Source organism: Artibeus jamaicensis, unplaced genomic scaffold (genome assembly GCF_021234435.1).
Source record: "Artibeus jamaicensis isolate MK-2021 breed Jamaican fruit bat unplaced genomic scaffold, CSHL_Jam_final scaffold_369, whole genome shotgun sequence".
Lineage (NCBI taxonomy): Eukaryota > Metazoa > Chordata > Mammalia > Chiroptera > Phyllostomidae > Artibeus > Artibeus jamaicensis.
In genome coordinates, this window is record NW_026522042.1 from 2,958,363 (window position 1) to 2,979,650 (window position 21,288).

Here is a 21,288-nt window from a genome sequence, read left to right on the forward strand (position 1 = left end):
CTTCTGTAGGGAAGGACCTAGTTCCACAGTTCCCTAGTCACTTGCCACCGTGTCCCCAGGGCCCTGAGTCATCCTCCTGGATGGCCAGTCACCAGGGACCAAGTCTATGAAGAAGTAACAGGACTTGGATGAATGCAGGGAACCGGCGCCTCACAGCCCCGGGCTGGAGGCAGCGCTCGGGGAAGACCTTGCAAAGGGGCAAGGAGCACGCAGGAGAAAAGAAATGGACCCAGAGGTTACTGCACAAGAGCTGTCCCACAGACGCCCCGAATGAAACAGTGACAACGACGAAACCTGAACAAGCGTCTCCATTTTCTAGCCACACAGGCACTTTTTGTTCCTGTGTGTCTCCCTGACCACCATCTCCAACGGCTGTCAGGTCAGCCCTGTCTGTCCCTTACAAACACAGCTCCTGGCAGACACCACTCTGGGTGGGACTGCCACCTATCTCAACGACAGTCACAGACACCGTTCCGTGCTGGCTACTGAACACGGGAAATACACATTAGCCACGTGGTGGGAATTGACGTCAAACACTCGTCACCATGCGTTTGGGTGGCAGATAGGACGAGCAGAACGAGAGACACTGTCGTACCTTCCAGGGCAAATATTCTCTCCCCCAGAGCCTCCACGATGCTGACGAGGGCCAGCTCGTCAGAGACGTTGAAGAAGTGCTTTTCAGTGGGCTCGCTCGCGATCGACTTGATTTCCTCCACAAAGGCTTCGGTGCTTAAATTTCCTCGGCTGTAGCTGCCAAGGATCTAGGAGGCAACAGAAATGGCAAGGATAGATTTTAAATTCTGTGCATTAAACAAGGGTCTCAAGCATCTTGCCAGTGAACAAGAGGTGGTTTGGTATCTTAGCATAATGCGATTTTGATGTACTTCCATATTCTTGGAGGGATAATTACCAGAATACATAGATTCTTTAATAGTAACTGTAACAAACTATAGTTGGTGTAGGAGACTTTAAGGGCAACCCTGTATGTTCGTGAGAGTCTCCTCTTTTGTATTCCTGTGTACTTGTGGACTAACAGCTGCATCTCTAAGACCTGACAGTTTAAAAGTAACAGCATAATTTCTGAATGTCTCGGAATGTCGCATTATGCTAGCCAGTGACATCACTGTTTGCTGGCAAAGCAATTAGCAAGTGAGTTGCTTGACCTTGAACTGGCAGTTCTTCCTGAACATCTTACCAAGGGGCGGTCTAATACATGTATATTTTAAGCAGATATCAGACTCAGAAGTAATCTAACTTGGCGATCTGGAAAACAGCAATTGAGACTTCCTGTTTGAAGCCAAGCGCTACAGAGAGAGACATTTGTTTTCATAGAGAAGGGAGGCGGGAGTGATCTGTTACAGCTAACTGCAATTATTTAGATAACCTAGAAGGTTTCCTCAAACACGCAGTTTATTTTCTGAAGTACGGTATACTGAGATGTAATTTATATACGGTATAATGCACCCTTGGTCGATGTCTGATTTGGAGTCTTGGCGAACCCAGGATGTGTGGCCCCACCACATCGGGGAGCAGAATGTGCCCATCACCCCGAAGTTCCCTCTTCTCCTTTGTAGCCAGTCCTCCTCTCTCCACAACGTTCCAGCCGATAACCGGCCAGCCCAGAGGCAGACTGGCTCCCGAGCAGCACGCAGGGGCCTCGAGAAACACGTCAAACCTTCCGTGCGGATGTACGAGGCAGGGAGCAAAATCACGGTCCCACTGCCTGGCTGGGCACAAGCTGAAGCACACAGGACTCACTGGGGAAAAGACGCATGAGTTGGGAAAGTAACAATTATTGCTAGCATGAAATTTTCTTACATGTTTTTATTTATACCATTTTGAAGAGCAGTTGGATAATCCATAATTCATTGATTCAAATGGGAAAGGAACTCATGATTTCATGGTCCTCCAGGAAGATTAATGCAATTATGGGACCTCTTGGTGACCAGATGCGAGGCAAAGTATGAAGAGTGAACTAGGGGCCCAACAAAGAGAAGCACAGTGATGTAACAGCAAGAAGTGCTGAGCGTGTGGCCAGACACCATGTAAACAGAGGTGAGAGAAGACGCCCTTACAATTAAGGGCGTCCACGGATAGCTGCTTTCTTCCCACTGAGGTCTCTCTAATGTGTGGATGCCGCGGATGGTTAACTCGGTTCACGGCCTGGCTGTGACGCCTGGGGTGCTAGACTCTGCCCTCTGGGGGCAGCTGAACGAACCATAGCACCTTTGGGACCCAGCTGTCGGGGACAGGGTGGGCACCCCTGGCTGTGCCCACTGAGGAGACCAGCAGTAGCCCCTACTCGTGAGTGGTATCCCCGAGTGAAGGCCGGGCCGTACGGAATTGTTCTCAACCGTGGACGACGCTAAAATAGTTACAGTAACGGAGAGGTAATAATGAACAGTAAGTGTCAAAAGATAATTCACAGAAGTAAAACGAGGGTAAAGAGAAACTGATTCGTTTTATTCTATCTTATTCTCTGAGTGAAAAAGCAAATGGTGCAGTGAAAAGTCGTCCCTGTGTACAGCCCAGTGGAGGGTTGGAAATTCGGGTCGGATGCAGTCGTTAAGGTCCTGTCTCTGAGAGTGGGTTTGTCATCTGGGGGGGGGCGCATCTCTGATGGTTTCTGAGCGAGGAGGTAACACGATCTACCTCTGAGATCCCTGCCAGCTCCAAAACACTGATCTGATTATTTCACGCTTGCAACCTCCTTGAGATAAAGATCCTAAGACAAAAATGCTGACTGGGCTGCCACTGTGCCGGGTGCTTTCACAGTCATTATCTCTCTGATTCTTTGCCCGAGACAGAGGAGGAGAGACCATAGGACCCTATTTGACAGATAAAGAAGCTGAAGCTCAGGGCATGAAGTAACTTATCCACGGTCCTGGAGCCAGGACATGGCAAAGGCAGAAAAAAAACCAAGGGCTTTCTGACTCCAAAGCACAGTGTCCTCTGCCCTCCCCCACCCTTCTCCTGCTCAGCGTCATCACTTCTGGAAAATGCCGTGAGTCTGCTGCAGAGTCCGCTCACACAGGCCCCTGGGGGCTGGCGAAGGGGGCACACCTGCGTCTCCTGGGGGCAGCTTTGCCCCAGAAGGGTGCTTACTCCCTGACTTCGCCTCTGTGTTCCTTTAGCAGCTCCAGGGCCACGGGGAAGTCCCTGTTGGTGTCCGAGGCCTGGAGCGGGGCTCCCTTGGTTGTTAATGGTGATGGCACAGGTTGCCACCTGTGTTGGGCTCCTGAGTGGGCAGCTCGGTAGATGTGGTAGAAACTGGGGTGAGGTGCAGAGACCGTGGGCTCTTTGGGAGTGGGGACAGGTGAGCACTGTCCCAGCACCTCCCAGAGATCTGGGCAGCAGCAAAGAGAAGCCGGGGTCACGGGGCCTGGGGCTGGAGGCATGGGTCTCACAGTCAGTGAGGTGGGTCTGGTTGGGGGAGTCGGGAGACTTGGCCGTGTGGTCTACGGCTCTGGGGGCTGTGGCCCCTTGCTCTCCTTGTTCATAAAAGGGGGGAATGAAAGTTAAACCTGGTGAGGGACAGGGAAAGAGGTAAGCCGGAAACAGACATGAAGGAACCATTGTTAGGCACAGAGTGTCAGGTGAGCAGTAACTGCCTTATTTCCCACGTCTGAAAGGTCTCTTTTCTGAGTGTGCCTCACCATGGGGTGACACCAGAAAGTGAAATCAAATGATTTCACGGAACTAATAGAGGTTGATTGAGAAAAAAGTCACTAATAAGAGGTATGATGTATTCAGACAGCCTCTCTCTCTGCACTTGTGTCTTTGGAGGCAAATACCACCCATCAAGAACGGGTTGCCCTGTGCTGGTGCAGGTGTGTTTGTTGGTGCGGGTGTGTTCCCAGAGAGCACGCGGGTGTTCTCTCCGTCATCACTAGCAGGTGGGGTGCTCCCTCGGAACCAGAGAAACTGTCTTCTCTGGTCCCTCTGCCCTTCTTGTCCAGCTTACGTGTCATTACAGAGAAAACACGTCTTTGCTTCGCTGGGGCTGCACGGCGGGGGACGTGGAGCGGAGTGGACTGGGCCCTGCACAGAGGGCACAAGCCACCACCAGCATCTCCAGACTCCTCCCCACCCTGCAGTCACACCTGGAGGTGGCCTGTGCAGAGGGGCCCCCACAAACTGTGGGGCCCCCAAGAAAGCCCTCCCATAGCAGGGACTTCTCCTACATTTCGGGGTAGACTGTCCGGGGTGGACAACAACTTAGGCGACCCGATGCTTCTTTCCTGCAACTCAAAATGCTGTAGGTGTGGAAATATCATCCTTGACATTTAGAGATTATTGTAAGGGGCGTGCCCTGATTTTCCACCCTCCCAAATTATGGGAAGAATTATTAATTAGCGGGCAATGTTTATTTATCACCTGGCGCATCTTCCTTTCCATTCCCCCTCCCTTCTCCCTCCCTCCCTCTCTCCTCCCCTCCCCGCCTTTCCCATCCCTGTGTCTGTCCTCCTTCCATCCTTCCTCACGTTCTTCCTTCCTTGGCTTCAGTGCTGTGTGTCGACTCCCTGGTCTGGCACTGGGCACAGAGGACACAGAGGGACCAGACCGGACCCTGCCTCTGCAGAGCTCCCCCCTGGGGGAGAAGTGCCTCCTCCCGACCTCGTTCCTGTGGCTTCTGTCCCACACCCCTGACACGCAGCCAGCGCCGCTGTCACACCCGGAGTCAGAGAGCGTCGGGGCCGGTACTCACAGCTATGGAGAACCGCTGGATGCCGTCGTCCTCGCAGTCCTGGATGACCTGGCTCAGTCGGTGGTTGTCATGAGACTCGCCATCGGTCACAATGACCATGACCTTTTTAACCCCTCTCCGGGCGCCCCGGGCCTCCGTGAAAGCCTCTTTCCTGAAACAGACAAAAGGGAAGCAGATAAAACATCCCCCCCCCAAGGTGAGGCAGGGGGAGGAGCAGAACGGGAACATAAACCCAGGGAGCCTGGGCTCTCGCCCCAAGGTCAACACTGATGCCCACTGTCCAGGCCGGGGGGCACAATGACCACTACTTGCCCTAGTTTTAGGGCAACTCCAGAAGATGGGGAGCTCCCCATTTGCTAATCACCATCTGTCCCAGGTACAAGGGCTTCACTCCTTGGACCCTTCAAAGGGAGGTGTGACGGGAGCAGACAGCAGGTCTAGAGGAGGTCGGATCTCACTGGCTCTCCCCGCCTTGCTCTTTAAACCCTCCTTCTCTTCCCAACAGGCCTCTTCCTGCTGCTTCGAGCCACAGCTTCGGCTTCTGTCCTCCCCTGACACCCCCGCTCGGACCAGCAGAGAGCAGCTTGGAGACGTGCTGAGCGGGGGGGTGAGATGGGAGATACTAGAATGTTGGTGCGGCTGCGCGTGCTGGAAGGTGCTCTTGGGGACAGGAGGATGGAGGCAGGGAGAGGACTAAGGACTGCAGACAGAGGTGGCCGGACCTGGTGGCCGGAGAGGGCTGGAGGGCCCAGGTCTGCTGGAGGAGCGGCGGAGGTCTGGCCCGGGTTTCGGGACTCAGGCTCCTGGGGCAGGTGGACAGAGGCGGCGGGGGACAGGCAGATGCCCTCGCTGACAATTTCCGTTTCCTGTCTTCTGCACCCCACACTCTCACACACACACTTTCCCGCCTTCTGCACTTGCACACTCTCGCACACACACTTTCCCACCTCTGCACCCCACACTCCCGCACACACACACTCTCTCTCTCAATTACTTTATTTTATTCAGCTCATTTTTCTCTCTGTGGTCTTGGAAGAAAAGAGTGTATTTTACTTAGGACTGGAATAATATAAGGATTTTATATAATATTTTGCCTATTTTGGCATAAAATGCAGCCATCCTTGTACTGAACGGTTCATTTAAACATTGCACTCGGCCGGGAGGAAGAACAGCTGCGGTGCGGGTGATGCCGAAGAAACATCGCTCCCGAATTACCCTGCAGACAGTGTGCACTGCGCAGTGTCCCCGCGGACACGCGGTTTCCCCGCGGACGCCCAGCACGGGCACAGGAGCCGTCTGTCCTGAGCAGGGGGAAGGAGCCCGGCGAGGCGAGCGGAGGGATTTCATCTGTGACAACCTTCCCCTTCGAGGGGCTTAAAGCGTGACCAGCTAGTAACGTCCGTCTTGGTTCTGTTTGATGCGTACATATTTTGCTGTAACTTTTTTACATTTTACATTTTTTCCTAACATTTTCAAGAGGAAAAAAATATGAGGAAAATATTGATCACGGGGAACCGTGTGGCTCCGCCTCCTGTGCTGCCCCCACTTTCTGGCTTCTTTACGCACAGAAGTGAAGGAGGAGACAGGCTAAAGGCTAGTATTTAAACGAAGTTCAATATGAAGGCCATGAAATTCAGTCTCCTTTACAGTTTGAGTTCCCTAGAGAATCCCTGAAACCTCCTGGTTCCCTTGAAACCTCCGCGGCGGGGGTTTCAAGGCCCGCCCTTGGTAAAAGGCCCGCCCCCGGGAGCATCTCCCCGGCGCAGGCTCTCTGTGATGCGGTGGTAGCCACTGGCTGACCCCCGCGTCTGCCCTTTCTGTTCCAATTGTCTTTGGAAAATTGCCTTTGACCCCCAAAGACCACCATCCAGTGACCTTTCTTTCCATTAAACAGGGACCTCCCTTCAGGCTTTGAAACAGGAGAAAAATCCCAGGAGAACCCTTTTCTTTAGGATAAGAGAATCGAGTTCTTATGCTTGAACATGTGACCCTCTTGAAAAGAAAGAATATTTGGGGTAGGGATCCAGAGACACAAAAATATTTTGAACTGGGAGACAATGAAGAGGGAAGTAAAGGTTTCTAAAAAAGTAAAAATAGTTTTTGACACCAGCTCTACCTGAAAGCAAAAAAGAGTCATTAAAAATATGCTTACACATGAAAAGCTAATGTGCAAGAAGATTGTGCGGTTGTACCACACCACACTGTAATCTCACACAAAGGTCAACAACCCCTGAGTCCCACCGCGGGACCCTCAGTGAGACGCATGGGCAAAACCACACGGGGACTAGTGTGTGGAGTGGTGTTTACGCAGGAGCGAAGGCAGCCGGATGCCCCGTCAGTCCATCTCAAAGATGAATATTCATGCTTTGGTGGTTGCCTCCGGAAAAGGCACAGCTCCCCACAGGCTCAGAGTTTTCAAAGGGCACTTTGATCGAGTCTGCCTGTGCGGTCACACGGAGTCAGGAACGGGAGGGGCGTGTTCAGTACACTGAGGCACGCGTGCAAACCAGTGATCCGATGGGCAGGTAAGTGCAAATCCCCCATCTGTTTGCAGTTACTTTCTCTTGGGCCCCGTATAACTCGATCCACATGCTTTGCTAACATTTATGAATCTGAAGCTGCATGTGAAATTAAAAATATTTGAATATCCAATCCTTCTTTGTAATTTTAGATACTTCTATGTTTCCTGACATGTTACCTGATTAAAACACTGGTCTGGTGAGGCGGGTGAAGGGCGCACACAGGTGACCAGCTCTGGAGAGCTTCCAGGTGCTGAGCCACTTTACACACATGCCCTTAACATGCAGGACTGCTTACGAGGCTAGCCGTGATTAGGATATTGTCTAGTTTTCGTTCAGAAGCGGACTGGCTCCAGTAGGGATGAAGGCGGTTCACAGTGAGAGGTAAGAGTTAAATGGAATCAGAAAAAACATGGAAAAGAGGCTCCGCATCACAAGGGAAGGACCTCCAACCACGGTTGGCCATGAGCCCTGTGGGGAGGGGACTGCAAAAGGGAGGGAGGGAGCAGGGGACAGAGGGAACCTGCAGAGGGTCAGAAGGATCTTGTGTGAGCATCGCAAATGAAATCCTTGCCACTTCTTTTCATCTTCACACCAAGAATGATTTCCAACAAGGCAATTTGGAAGTCAGCATTTTGAGACCTCTTGTTTGAGATCCTCCATAACCCCAAATCAGGTATGGTAAAATTACAGACATACTAAAATATAAGTATATATTGAGTAGCTGTGGACTAACCATTTTTTTTAAGATTAAAAATCTTAGAAGCTGAAAACAAAGAATGAAGGGAAAAGATAGTCATTCATATTATGTCTTCATACCCAAGAACATGATGCAGTAGAACACCATGATTTTTTTTTATCATTTTTTCATCAAATAAACCCATGGAATTACAGGAAAGATACGAGGGATGTTGAGACTATGACAAAAAAACTTGTTTCTTCAGCTGCCAGCTAATTGGCCGAACCTGGCTTTACACAAGACGGCCTTAAACGTTCCCAAGGTAAATGCGCCATCCACGCGACAGAGGGCACATCGTGAGCAGCTGTTTTTGTGCAGACTTTGGGTGGCTTTCGAACGCGTACCTGGCCGTGTCTATTCCAAGGGCTGTTTTCGTCTGGCGGCCGCCTCTCTGGACTATTTTGTTGGCAGCGACCAGCACTTCCTCCGTCGACGCGTAGGTGCTGAGGTTGAACTCGTGGGTGACGTTCTCTCCATACTGCACAATTCCAACCTGAAACACCAAGCCACTGTGAGTTACCCATCTAGCCATACGCCCAGTTCCAATTTTGATCGGCTTCAACGTGCAGATGGGAGGCGATCTGAGTCTCTCGGATGAGTTTAAAAGTCCACGAGAGCACAAATCCTGCTAGTTCGACAGCAATAATGTGCTGTTTGTGGACACACTCACGGCCCAAAGGACAAAAACACGTGTTGTTGCTAAACCCCCTCAAAGGGCTGGTTCACCCCTTCAGCCACTTTCATGCAGACTGTGGGGGGGCAGGACACCCTGACAGTCTCTGCATTCACTCTCATGGTGTTTCCAACCCGGGAGACAGGGATCCAACACAGGACCCCTCAAATCCACAGAAAAGCTGTTACCCCCAAGTACAACCGAGGGCCCGAATTTAAAACAGGGGCTCCGGGAAGGGCTGGCAGAAGTGATATTCCAGGGGAGACCTTGTTGGTGCTAGGAGGCCTGCCCTGGATGGTGGCTGAGAGGCAGGGTGAGACCCTCGGAGGGGGCTGTGGACGGGAAGAAGCTGAGACCGGGAAGAGGGAGGTGTGCCCAAGAGCAGAAAGATGGTCCGTGAGCCCAGACCGGGCAACACGGGCCGAGCGGAGCTGGAGAAGCCGGGCCTGCAAGCAGGGTTACACGGCAAGAACATGCGCCCGCTGCAGGCTGCGCATGGCTCGGCCGAGGCATCTCTCAGATCAGCCCTTCGTCCACCCCCTTTCCTCGTTCTGTCCGCCCCTCCCACCGCCTCCTTCCTTCTTCCCCTCTTTCCCACAGATCAGATCATACTGGCCGAGTCCCCACAGGGTCAGAGGATAAAGAAAGTAACACGCCCCCAGGTTCGATTTCCCCTGGTCCATAGTCCCCTCCCCACCCCAGAGACGCCTATTTTTCTTACTCCTTTGTCATGCCCTTCTTTAAAGGCTGAGTGAGGCAGTCAGCTGGAATTACTAAGGGGACTCCTGCAGGCTAGATGCTGTCTTTGTGTACGTAAACGTTCAGTATAAACGCAAGTGGGATGATTTTGCTACTGGGATAACCATTATGCCTGGTCTGGGCTCCAAGGTAGAGGAATGCCACCGTGGAAGTTAATGGCTCATCCATTCGGGACACTGCACAGAGCTGGCTTTGTTTCTATTTCCTTTGGTTTTTATTTAATCAAGCAGGAGGGTGCAGACCTCTGAGAAATGCCCCTCTCGTCATTCCTCTTGGTCGTCCTACTGCTCGAGTGAGTCTGCGGAACGCCCTAGTCTCTCGTTTCGTTGACGTCCTGAGCCTCCCTGATCTTTTCCTCTAGCGCACCTGTGTTGTCCACTCCCAAGGTCGTATCATCGACCTTGTCATCTGGAAACACTGTAACACCTCAATCTCGATTTCAAGTGATCTTCCCTCTGACCGTGGACTTCAGCTATTCACCTCATATAACTCATTCGCTCCTTGACCACAGCAAAATTTCCATGTATTTTAGATCCTGCCATTTTTTCGTACCCAGCCTAGATGCCACGGCCCATCACCATAATCACTCACTTGCAAATGTTTAACTCTTTTAACCTTGTTTTCCCTCCATTAACTCACTTGGCTGACTTCCAACTGTGGCTCAGTCTGAATTATCTCCTTCACTGTGCTCCTGGGACCCAATGTTCTAGAGAAACCCCCTACCACCTGTAGGATGGTCTCACTTCCAAGTTCAGCCCGTGAACCTCAAGCCCGGCACCGCCCAAAAGTCCAACTACTTTTTCCTAAGGAATGTACCTTGCTCTTGTACACTGAGTTCAATCAAATGCCGTAATAAGCTGTTTCCCACTCGGGAGAGAGAGAGTGTCGGGCTTACACACGGGAGGAGGTCACATGAGACAAGGTGGAAATCACGCCAACTCCACAAGGCTGTTTTGTACCATACGGTTTCCACTGGAACTTGCTATATCTTACAGACTCATCTCCACACCAGGAACAGCAAAAAGCGTTGAACACCTGGGTGAGTCGGCGGCCAGGGCTTCACTTCTCCGCTGTCTGTCTGCCCACTCCCCTACCCGTCCGTGTAACTTCAATCTCGGTCCCATCAGCTTCTTCTCCGTAAGCACAAAGGTGTCAGAGCCTTTACTATGGCCTGCCCATTCCCTCGCCCTGTCTTCAGACTTGGCTTCTGACGGCTCCCCCTGAGACCCCGCGAGAGCTGCTTTGCCCCAAAGGTTCCCGGAGACAGAAGCGCCCGAAGTTTGTTCGCCCTCCCTGGCCCGGCCCTGCCCCCTGGGCAATGCCGGCGCCCCTTCCAGATCGGGCTGCACCTGGACCTCACCTGCAGCCACGCCGTCTTTGTTCTCTGGTGCTACCCTGTTCGGCTGCCCCGTGCTCCTTCCTATTTTCTTGTGGAAGCACTTCCGTGTTAAATCCCCATCACTGGGTTCCCTCTTTCAGGGTTTGCTTCCAGCTTCTGGCTCCACCGTGTGTTTCTCTGTCGGTCCAGGCCAGGTGTCACGGCCTTGACCCTGGACCCTGGCAGCGGCTGGTCTCTCCTCCGCTGAGCTTGCCCTCGCCCTCCCTCTCCACTCTCCTCAGATCCTTCTACTTAGATTAACTGTCCTGAAATTCCTTCATCACGTGCCTTCTTCATTAGAAAAAATGCTAATACCTCCTCACTGTCTACACCAATGACTCTGAAGTACATTTCCAAAGAGAACTTTCATTCTAATTCAAATAGAAAACGGGTCACACCTCAAGCTATCCCTTGCAATGGCAGGCCTGTTGGTTAAAATTCAGCTTTCTTCCCCGGCCTCGGTCACTATTGGTCTGCCTCGCCGTCTCCGTCCTCGCTGGCCTTTGGGTCTCCCGGCGGGCGCTCTCTCTGCACCAGGTGCCCTTCCTACTCCCTCCAACTAAGCGGAGTTCCACCCGACTGTACGGTTCTCATTGCACTTCCTCTGCGGGATGCTCCCCCCTTGGTCGGCAGTGCAGTCCCGGCCCAGCTTCCTCCTGTTGGAGCTCCGAGCAGACTTGCCTGTCCTGCCCCCGTGGGCACCACATTCTTCCAACCATTCTGTGTGCTTTCCCATTCCAAATGCATGGTCAGGACCAAGGGGCAAAACGCAGGGGCAAAGAGCGTGGACTAGGCCACCGCGTTTGGTATTCTCTTATCTCTTCCCACTGTTTTGCTTTGCTCACAGTTGACCTTCATGCATTCTTACAGCGTGACTGTAACATTTCACATAAGCAACTAGGAAACTGAGCTAGGAGGGGAAGAATGATAAGCAGCAAAAGAGAGACACAAAGTGGTGTGGGAAATGAGAAGAGAGGGCAGTGGAAACCCGAGTCTCAGGGAGATGGCATTTACTGTGGGTCCCCGGCTGATACAGACTTCAGGGACCAGACACAGGACGGCTGCTGTCTTCCCCGGAAAACGGCCTGTTCATTAATTTTATGATGGGAAAATGGTCATAGACAAAATGAACATACATGCTGCTTTGCTGACTATTGGTGAACCCCAATTCAATGCAAATAGTTTCAGTCCCAGCTATGTGTGTAATTTGGGGCACATGGAATAGATTCGCCCCAGCAGAACGTGTATGTGGGCAACAGACTCAGTAACCATGAGAGGTAAACGACAGGACACAAAGTGAGCCAAGGGGTGGGCACGCGTTTCGAGGGGGCAGGGATACGGGGAACCGCAAACATATTCACCGCCTCGCAGCCGGAGGCCTGTGGGGGAGGGAAGCTCCAGCTCCCCAGATAAAGAGAAGATACAGGGGTTTAAATAGAACAGGAGACATCAAAGCAGTCTGGAGCCTGGAAAACATGTCCGATGATAAGGCATTTAAATCATGACAGGAATCGAGAAAAAGAAACCAACCAACGAGCATCATGGCTGACTCGGAGCAGCGCCTGGCCCAAAGAACAGGGGCCGGGGTGGGGAGCTGCGGGGAGTGATGGGGGTAGAAAGACTCCAGGCATTTTTGCTGAACGGAAAGCAGGGTGGGAGCTTGCAGAAGGGACCGGGCTACTTGTGGGCTTTTTCTGAAAGAGGGAGAATGGAAAGAGAGAAGCTGAAGACATCAGTAAAAGAGTGGGTGCAGATAGAGTAATGATAGACTCATAAAGGGGGTGATGGTCACAAGGAGAAGAGACAGTTCCTTCTCAGGGACTAATGAAATGGATGCATTGGCCTGGGAGATGCACTTGGACTTGTCGATCAGCAGAACAAAAGTCAGGCCTATCACTGCAATCCAAGGCCGACGAGACCTAAGAGCTGGTTCGGGCTGTGGAAGGGAGCAGCCTGAGGGTTCTGTTCCACGAACTAGAGGTCGCTGTCAGGTCACAAAACCTCCCCCCACACAGAGGATTTATAATCCTTCTTCAGCTAAACCCCAAACTACCCTCCACCCTCTCCCTTCCCCGGGAGCACAGGCACCCTTCGTATGTTGCTAGGTGCAATTTTTAAAAAAGGGTTCTGTGGGCCAGTGACCCCGAAGACAACGGGAAACACCAGTTAAACACACGTCTTCACAGTGACACCCCCCCCGACTGCTCCTGTCCCCATCTCTCTTTTCTCTCCCTCTGCCGCTGACATGAAGGAAAAAACCCGCAACTTTGAAATGGTGCAAAAAAGCAGGAATGCGTCCCAACTGCTCTGCTCCAAATCGCACACAAATCCCTCTGACGCGAGTTCGGAGCCTTTAACGTAAGAACGTGCACAGCGGACCGTGAAATGGAAGATACAGTTTATTCTTATGAAGGGATTATTTATTTTGTGAGGGACACATTCCACACCTCCCACAAAATAGTTCGGAGAGCACTGCTTTACAATATTACGAGTCTCCCACTTGTGAAGACTGATTAATTGTCCTTTTCATTCAGTGTCACGCACCGCAGTTATCCGAGGGTACGCCTCGGCCTCGTTTCTAAACAGGACGTTTTCTGGGCATCGAGAACAGAGTTTTAGTCTTTCTTTGCACTGCCCAGGACACCTAGCATGCTACTTAATCAATGAAACGCTTCCTAAGTAGCTGCTGAATTACAATAAATCAATGCCCTAAACGGCTTCATTTCTGGGGGCAGATATGTCGGAGGAGGATGGTGACAGTGGGGACCTCAGGAGGGGGACCCTGGGAGGAACCCCTGGGAGGAAGGCTTTCCTGTTTTCCACAAAACGTGAAGTCACACCAGAATGACAGGGGTGTAAGAAAGAGGATGCTTAACAGAGCTATTAAATACGCTGACTGAGGGAGGGTGAGGAAGGGGTGGGATGTTCACCCATTTGGAATTGATTACTCCCTTGTGTTGTTAAATCGGAGTCACACCAGTGCCTGCAGTTCAATGCCCAGCAAGAGCTAAGATCCATTCACAACCCCTGTCACGCAGTCAGTGGCTTCCTTAGGCGAGAAAGTAAAGGTAGGGTAGAATGACGACATGTTCTGGGTCTCCCTAAGACATGTGATTGCTTAGCCCGACAAGAGCCCCAGCTTTGCATCCGGCCAACGTGCATTTCCTTTCCCCCAAACTGTGGCACAAGGGCCCTGCCTCATGACACGCTTCGAAGGGAATCGAGTCAGGGTGGGGACATGGCACTAAGACAGGCTGCCATCCAAGGTCGCTGTCCCCACACACCAATGGGAGGCTGTGAGCTGACACCAGGCTTAACCTCTGTCACTGCGGACGAGGACACGAACGGGCCAGCTCACAGGCAGATCAAACGAGCTCCCAGCAACACGAAGAAACTCGGCAGGTGAGAGACCCAGGCCTGTGCTGGGAGGAGAGGCGGCGGCAGTGTGGACCCACGCTGGGAGACCGGAGCCAGTTTGTGCGAGGGGAGAAGACTGTGGGAGGAGTCGGGGCTGCAGGTGAACGGGCTGGTGTGTGAACACCCAGGAAGAGAAGCTCGAAACGCAAGGTCAAGGGGAGTCTTGGCGGGGGGTCCCCACAAGCCAGCGCCTTTGAGCTCCATAACTTCGTGAAGCAGCGTGAGAGATGGTGGCCATTACAATAATGATTTTAACACGAGAGAAAAGAAAACTTCCAGGAACTAGGTTTTTTCAGCGTAAATGGCTTGCCCCCGCCCGAGGTGCCAGGCGACACATACGACTGGACTGGATTCTGGAGTCCAAGGACGACGGCACCAGCTGCCATGGTGGAAATCACAGCGCCCACCCTGGGAGACACACACACGCCTCAGAAAGTGCCACGCTGAGGGACGGGTGTGCAAATACCGTGGGAACGGGGTGGGGAGGGAGCTTCCCGGGGGAAGGTGGGTGGAACAGTCACAGCAAACGGCAGAAAGTGACACTTGGATTGAGCCTAAGAAGTTCCCGCAGCACGCGGGGCCTGGGGTGCAGGAGGGCATTGGAGGCGGGGGTCACCTGAGCACAGAGCAAGGGGAGGGGTGGGGAGGGAGAGAGGCAGGCACCGGGGAGGCAGGAGGCAGGGGACAGGACTGGCACCAGGCGACAAATGCCTCCTAGTCCCCTGAAGAGATGGGAATGTTCTCCCGCAGGCAGGGATGGTCGATCTTTATCAGGGAAATGCCAGGATCGGAGCCTCACCTGGGGAAGGTGACTCAGGTGAGTGATGTACGGGAGTGGGGCACCCGGAGGCCAGGAGGCCAGCGAGTGACAAGATGCACCTCACTGAAGACCGAGTTCAGGAACGACAGCCTGATGGACAAGGACACGCAGCCGCCCAGAGGCCTTTCAGACGGTGCAGCCATGAATCAGGCCTCCCGGTGAAGGCTTCTGGGAAAAGGCCGTCAAATGCGCGGTGAAAAGACAGATAAATCATATCCCTAAAATTTAATGAATTTCCCTCCTTCGTTTTGCCTGGTTTAATGCTATGCTACCCTCTTGATGGGAACGATCTAGACATTGTTCCATTAGTATATTTCACTTTTATATCAGGCCTCACAATTTACTGCTTTTATTTAGGGTAATGCACTCGTATTTGGCATTATTTACATTGTTCTCATTTATTATTAAGAGCGATGTGTGCTTAGGTGCTGAGGATCAATAAGATCCATAATGTCTACGCCGTCCTGTTACTCTGGCGAGCTCCGACTGTTTCGGGTTTGCTTTTTTAGGTGTTTTTTTTTAAGGCAATTTTTTAACCTTTACTCTTTCTTGGGTAAAAAGTTGGTTTACAAATATTCCTTGACTACGTTTGCAGAAGTCTTACCGGGACCACACAGAGACGTGGGAGAAACGCTGAGTCGCTGCAGCAGCCCCGGATGCGTGGGGCACAGATTCCAAGACCCCCAGGGGATTCCAAGCCAGTGGGTGTGGTGGAGAGTATCAAAACCTATACGACACACACTTTGTCTCTCCCGCTACATATATAGCCACTATAAAGTTTAATTGATCAGCCAGGCGCAGAATGAGATTAACCACAGTAACTACTAATGAAATAGAACTAAAACAATCTGCTGTAATAAAGGTTAGGTGAACGGGGTCTCTCTCAAAATATCTTGGCGTGAGATGCCGGACAAAGGGATGATTCGCATCCTGGCTGGGACGGGGCGGAGCGGGCACAACTTTTACCACACTACTCAGGGCAGCTCACACTCCAAAATTTATAAATTGCTTGTGCCTGGAATTTTCCATTTAATATGTTCCAACCATGGCTGACCACGGTCATGGAAGCCACAGAAGGCAAAACTGCAGGTAAGGGGGGTGCGGCTGTGTTTGGGGCTTGAGGTTCTGTCTCTCGGGCGGCACTGCCACCATGGACACCGCACGCCACGTGGAGACTTCTGTGTGAGCTCCGTTATTCGTCCGACTGCCTCCCTTTCTTCCCTTTCCCTGTGGAGGTGACGGTGCCTTCCAGGAGCGGTTCATGTCTGAGATGCCTTTTGATCAGATCAGTCTCCGCCGGGACTAGATGGCAACTCCGGACGGCAGAGGAGAGACCGTCACGGCTGCTCTGCCCCCGCGGCACCGAGTGTGGAGACGCCGCCAGCAGGACAAACAAGCACCGGTGAGACAGACAGCAGCCACGCACCCGCGGCTTTGCTGTCGGAGGTCTCAGCTCCCTGTAACCAACAGCGGCTCAAACTATCAAAAGAAACATTTCAGAAACAAACAGTTCATGACTTTTAAACTGCGTGCTGCTCTGAGTGAGGGATGAAATCCCCGGGCCCCGCTCCATCCCACCCAGGAGGCGAGTCACCCTGTGCCCAGAGCCCACCAGTCACTCAGGTCTGTCTCAGCAACCACACCCACCGGCTCCCATCTCAGCGCCGGTGTGCAGGCCACCCCGAGTTCACTTCACAACGACGACCCCAAAGCACCGGAGTCGTAATGCCGAAGGGCCAGAGGGGGGCCGTGAAGTGCTCTCCATGAGTGAGAGGCGAGTCCAGGACAATTTGGAGACGTTTTCAGAGAGACCACACTCACATACTTTTTTACGGTCTATTGTTATATTATTGTGGTTGTCCATTTCTCATTGTGCCTCGTCTATACATTAAGCTTTGTCATAGATACGCATATATAGGAAAAACACAGTCTGTGTCCAGTTTGGTATCATCTGTGGTTTTGGGCATCCCCGGGGGTCTGGTAATGTAACCCCCGTGGATAAGGGGGGGAGGCGACTGTCACCAGAACGCAATTTATTTTGGCCAACTGTCCCTTTAAAACTTATTTAGGGGAAAGTTGTTTTGATCCCTGGATGGAAAGGTAAATGTCTTAAGATTTTTCTTATCCTTGGTTTTAACATACCCGTTCATTTCCGCGTAGGTTGTACCACATACAGGTCAACAGCGATCGAGGAGCAACAATTCCGTGCAGTGCCGCCTGAATTCAACAGCACCAACAAGACACATGATCGGTGCTGATCCATCCCCGGTCTCCGCACAGGAGGGCAGGAGGCTGTGCTTAGCAACGCGGTGCAGCTGGCGGGTCCCTGCCGGTCTCCCCATGGATTGTGCATGGCTGTGCCTGACCCAGACCTTGCAGCCCGAGAAAGGGTGTAAGAATTCCTACCCGACCAGCCTCCCACTACGCAGGACACGTGCTATGGGTGTTTGCGACTATCCTGTGGGTTCCTGGGGGTCCCCCTCACCTGCTTTCCCCTCACCTGCAGGAAGGCCGAAGGCCAGGACTCACCTGCCCCGTGATGACCCGTGGGAAACAGCACTCACACTGCCGAGCTCCGGGATGCATGATCCCAGCACGGCCACCACCACTGTGACTTGCCTGCCAGCAGCTGGGCACAGTGACCTCGCCTGCAGGTGGTCCAGCAGGAGCCCGGCATTGGTCGCTGTGCGTCCCAGTCCCAGGGGGTGCCTGCCGAGCTCACTGCACTGGCCCCCGTGGACGCCTTTCCCGCCGGGCCCTTCCAACTGAGAAAACCTCGTCCCCAATCCCCTCAACTCCATCCTTCAGGCCTGTGTAACCTGGATACCAGCAAGGAGGCTGAGCGTGTTTCGCCCAGCTCTGCACTGCCTACCTCTGCAGCTCCTCAGGGTCTCCCCATGGGAGCGGGCGGGGCTTACAGGGAGGAGGAACTCGGAATCCGCTCCGCCAAGCCTAGGGCAGAGTTGGAACTTGAACCGAAAACGACAACACACAATGCATTTAAATCATGTTAGCAGCCAGTCAGAACTAAAACAGCTTAAACAAACTGTCTGTGTTCCCATATTACCAAAGACCACATGAAAGATAAGCACACTTTTCAGTGCGTTTCTTTGAAGAGGAAGTATCTTTCCAAATTTTCTGTGAAGGAATTTCTTTTCTGAATACACTGAAGAAAGGTCAAACTTTAAAGATGCAATTGTTATAGTTAAAACTGTATCAAATAGAGTTTAGCAAAGGCAGTGGCCCCATAAATGTCTTTCCAGTCCCTTTGGTTTAGAGAATTATTTATGAGATTTGTCCTTGATACAACTTAAGCCAAAATAGAAAGAGATTAGAGAATACTGAAGTACAAACACTAAAGCCTGAAGCATAAAGTACCTACTTAAAAGGACACAAAAGTGTCAATTATGGATATAAAAATGCTAGTGATAGAAATGTCTCATTAAACGTGCCCTCGTCGGAGAAAAACACAAAAAGGTGTTCTTTATGACCTGCACGCTTACTGCACAGGTGGTCACCAAGAGCCTGTGGGGCCCACAGCAAGGCCCTGGGCAGGTCACCAGCAGGACAGAAGGTGACGTGGCGTCTTCGCTCCTGAGGTGCCTGCCATCCAGAGAAGGCGGCAAACTCACATGAGCATGCACACCCCCTCCCCCACACACACACATCAGACACCAACATAATAATTCAGTCCCGTGTTTCCTCCAACTGTAACCTGTTTCAGAATTAGCTGGAGGCTCTGTCAGCCACCCTCGGAGACCCCAGTCCTCAAGTCTGGGGACAGTCCCAGCGCCTCCGGGATTCTGAGGCAGCAACCCTGGAGCCTCAGCTGGAGAGGGCCTGCGCTTCCCTGTGACCCTCCATCCCGTCCCAGAGCCTGTCCTGCTGAACCCTCGGGAAAACCTGGAGTAAAAGAGCGGAGGAGGTAAACAAATGGAGGAGGAGGGCCCAGCTCCACACTGAAGGGAACAAGGATAGAAAGCCCAGCGATATGAGCAGCTCCAGGCTCTTCAGGGGGCAGGCGCCCTCAGGGGACCTCTGGAGACACCAAAGACAACTGTGTGCAAAGCCACACTCTGAACCCCCCTCTGGAACTGAGGACAGGAGACTGGACTGTGTGCCTCACAGGCAGTGAGGCCAGGTCCCTCCCATTCGCTGGGAGCCCTGGACCCCAGGCCAGGCCCGATTCGGCTGAATAAAGTCATTGTCCCCTCCGACAGAGACAGGACTCCGCGGAGCCCACCCTGTCGGCCGGCATTCCTCCGGCGGGGGGAGAACAGCTCCTCTGTTCGTGTCCCCCCACAGAAATATACCGCTCGCTGTGTTCTGATCGGGGGAAGTACAAAACCACAGCGGAGCAGGTCGAGCACAGAAGCAGTTGGTTGTTACTTGTTCCTTTCCTCGGCCGGCCGCGCCCCAGGTCCCCCCAGGTCCCCCCCAAAGGGGCTTGGAACCCTGCGTCCGGTCGATTTTCTCCCTGAGGTTGTGCGGCGACTTCCCACATCGCAGCTGCACCACTTCCACAGAGAGCTGACCCTACGTTAGTTTTCATAACAGCTAAATCAAAAGTTCAGATGCCGATAAAATATTCGACATTTAAAAGTGTCCCGAGACTGTCATGAGCTCTGGACAGAAAAGATCGGCTGGGAAGGTAGGTCAGTGTGGACAGAGCAGGCGGAAGAGGAGGGCGTCCCAGGGGGCAGTGGCAGGGGCAGGGCTGAGGTCGCCCAGCCTGACCTCAGAGACGTCCATGCAGGGGGATGGATGCACCAGGCCGAGCACCGGGCTGCGGGCCAGCCCAGGAAGGAAGGAAGGGGCAGTGAGGACGGGGTGGACAGGACAGGAGACCCGGATTTCCGAGTGGACTGCTCAGAGGGGACCTGCTTGGAGCCCCCCTCTGGGGCCAGAGCTCCCAGAAGGGCAAGGACACTGGGCTGATGTGACCATGTGCTCTGGTGCGTGGTCAGCAGCAAGGAGCCTTGAGCAAGCCACTTAGTCCCTCGTGTCCCCTCCATAAACTGACATTCTTGGCTAAATGACCCCTAAGGTTTCTTCTGGTTTAACTGCATGGCTCCCTGAAGTCTTACTGACCCAGGAGAGAAAGGGTGGGGAAGAGAGGACACAGGAAGAGAGAGAGGTTCTCAGGTGGGAAATTGAGGGGTCTGTGGGGACCAGGAGGAGGAGCAAGTCACAGTCCTGAAGTGGCCTTTTAAAGGACACAGGCCACCGGGCACCCTGTAGCAAGAAGAAATGTATTAGCCTTTCCAAGCCTCTGGGGAAGACCAGCTGCAGAGGAGAAACTTGTGTCCAGGAAAACTTACACAGTGCAATTTGAGAAAGCCCATTGCCTTGGAATGGTTCCCCACTGACTTCAAGGCCTCTGCCCTCCCAAGGGACACCCGGCTCCCACCTCACCCAGCTCTCCAAAGCGACCTTGCGGCCCGGGAACACAGCCCATTTCACTTGGAGGCTTGAGTCTAACTTGCAACCTTCAACAACCATCTATTTGGGGAAATGCACATTTTATATATGTATTTACACGGATACAGACACAGGTTTATCCATGCATTTTATATGTTTACATATATGTATATGTATTTGCCTGCATGCACATGTGTGCATGTGTGCTCTCACAGCCCAGCTGGAAGGTGGGTGTGAGGAACATGGATGGGGCAGCCTGCTCTTCCCGGGCCTCAGAAGTGCATGGAACAGCGGGGCTGTCAGAGAGCGGGACAGCCCTGCCCGGCAGCCCTGTGGCCCCCGGGCCAGCCAGGACGGTGCTGACCCTGAGTCCAGGGCTCCTTCCTACGCTCAAGCCACTGACCTCGCTCTGACATTGAATTTGCCCGATATCCCCCTGCCTTCTCTATATTTAAGCCATGCGGTCATATACGTTTCATAAAAATTAGATTAGTTACACCCAAATCTAGTGTCTAAAGTGGAAGAGGCTGGTTCCACTCCCTTCAGTGGCGATCAAGGGGCCGTGTTTAGAAACAGACACCATGTGATGAAAAACAAAGACAAAAAAATCTCTTTGACTTACTGCAGCTGACGAATGGGGTATTTGCTGTTGCTTAAAGGAAGAAATTATTAAATACAGAGAAAAATTGACTTTAAGCAACATCCTGTGGCCAATTCCCACTCTATCTGTATAATATGGGAAAGGGGATTGTAATGCAACAGGGCGGATCAGTTCCCACAGTTCCGAAGCTCCGCTCTGACGTCACTGAGGTGCCTACTCTTATTTTATAAGTAAGAATCCACGTGGACAACAA

The 21,288-nt window shown here is 52.5% G+C and overlaps 1 protein-coding gene across 1 annotated transcript in view; it reads right to left on the reverse strand.

The window, feature by feature from the left end:
* ITGA1 (integrin subunit alpha 1) overlaps positions 1 to 21,288 on the reverse strand; it is a 138,107-nt gene that overhangs the window by 48,812 nt on the left and 68,007 nt on the right. The window contains exons 7-9 of the mRNA XM_037145112.2: positions 8,311 to 8,459; positions 4,709 to 4,859; positions 596 to 761 (exon numbers count right to left, since the gene is read on the reverse strand). Of these exons, the coding sequence (XP_037001007.2) occupies positions 596 to 761; positions 4,709 to 4,859; positions 8,311 to 8,459 (466 nt within the window). The remainder of the gene's footprint in view (positions 1 to 595; positions 762 to 4,708; positions 4,860 to 8,310; positions 8,460 to 21,288) is intronic.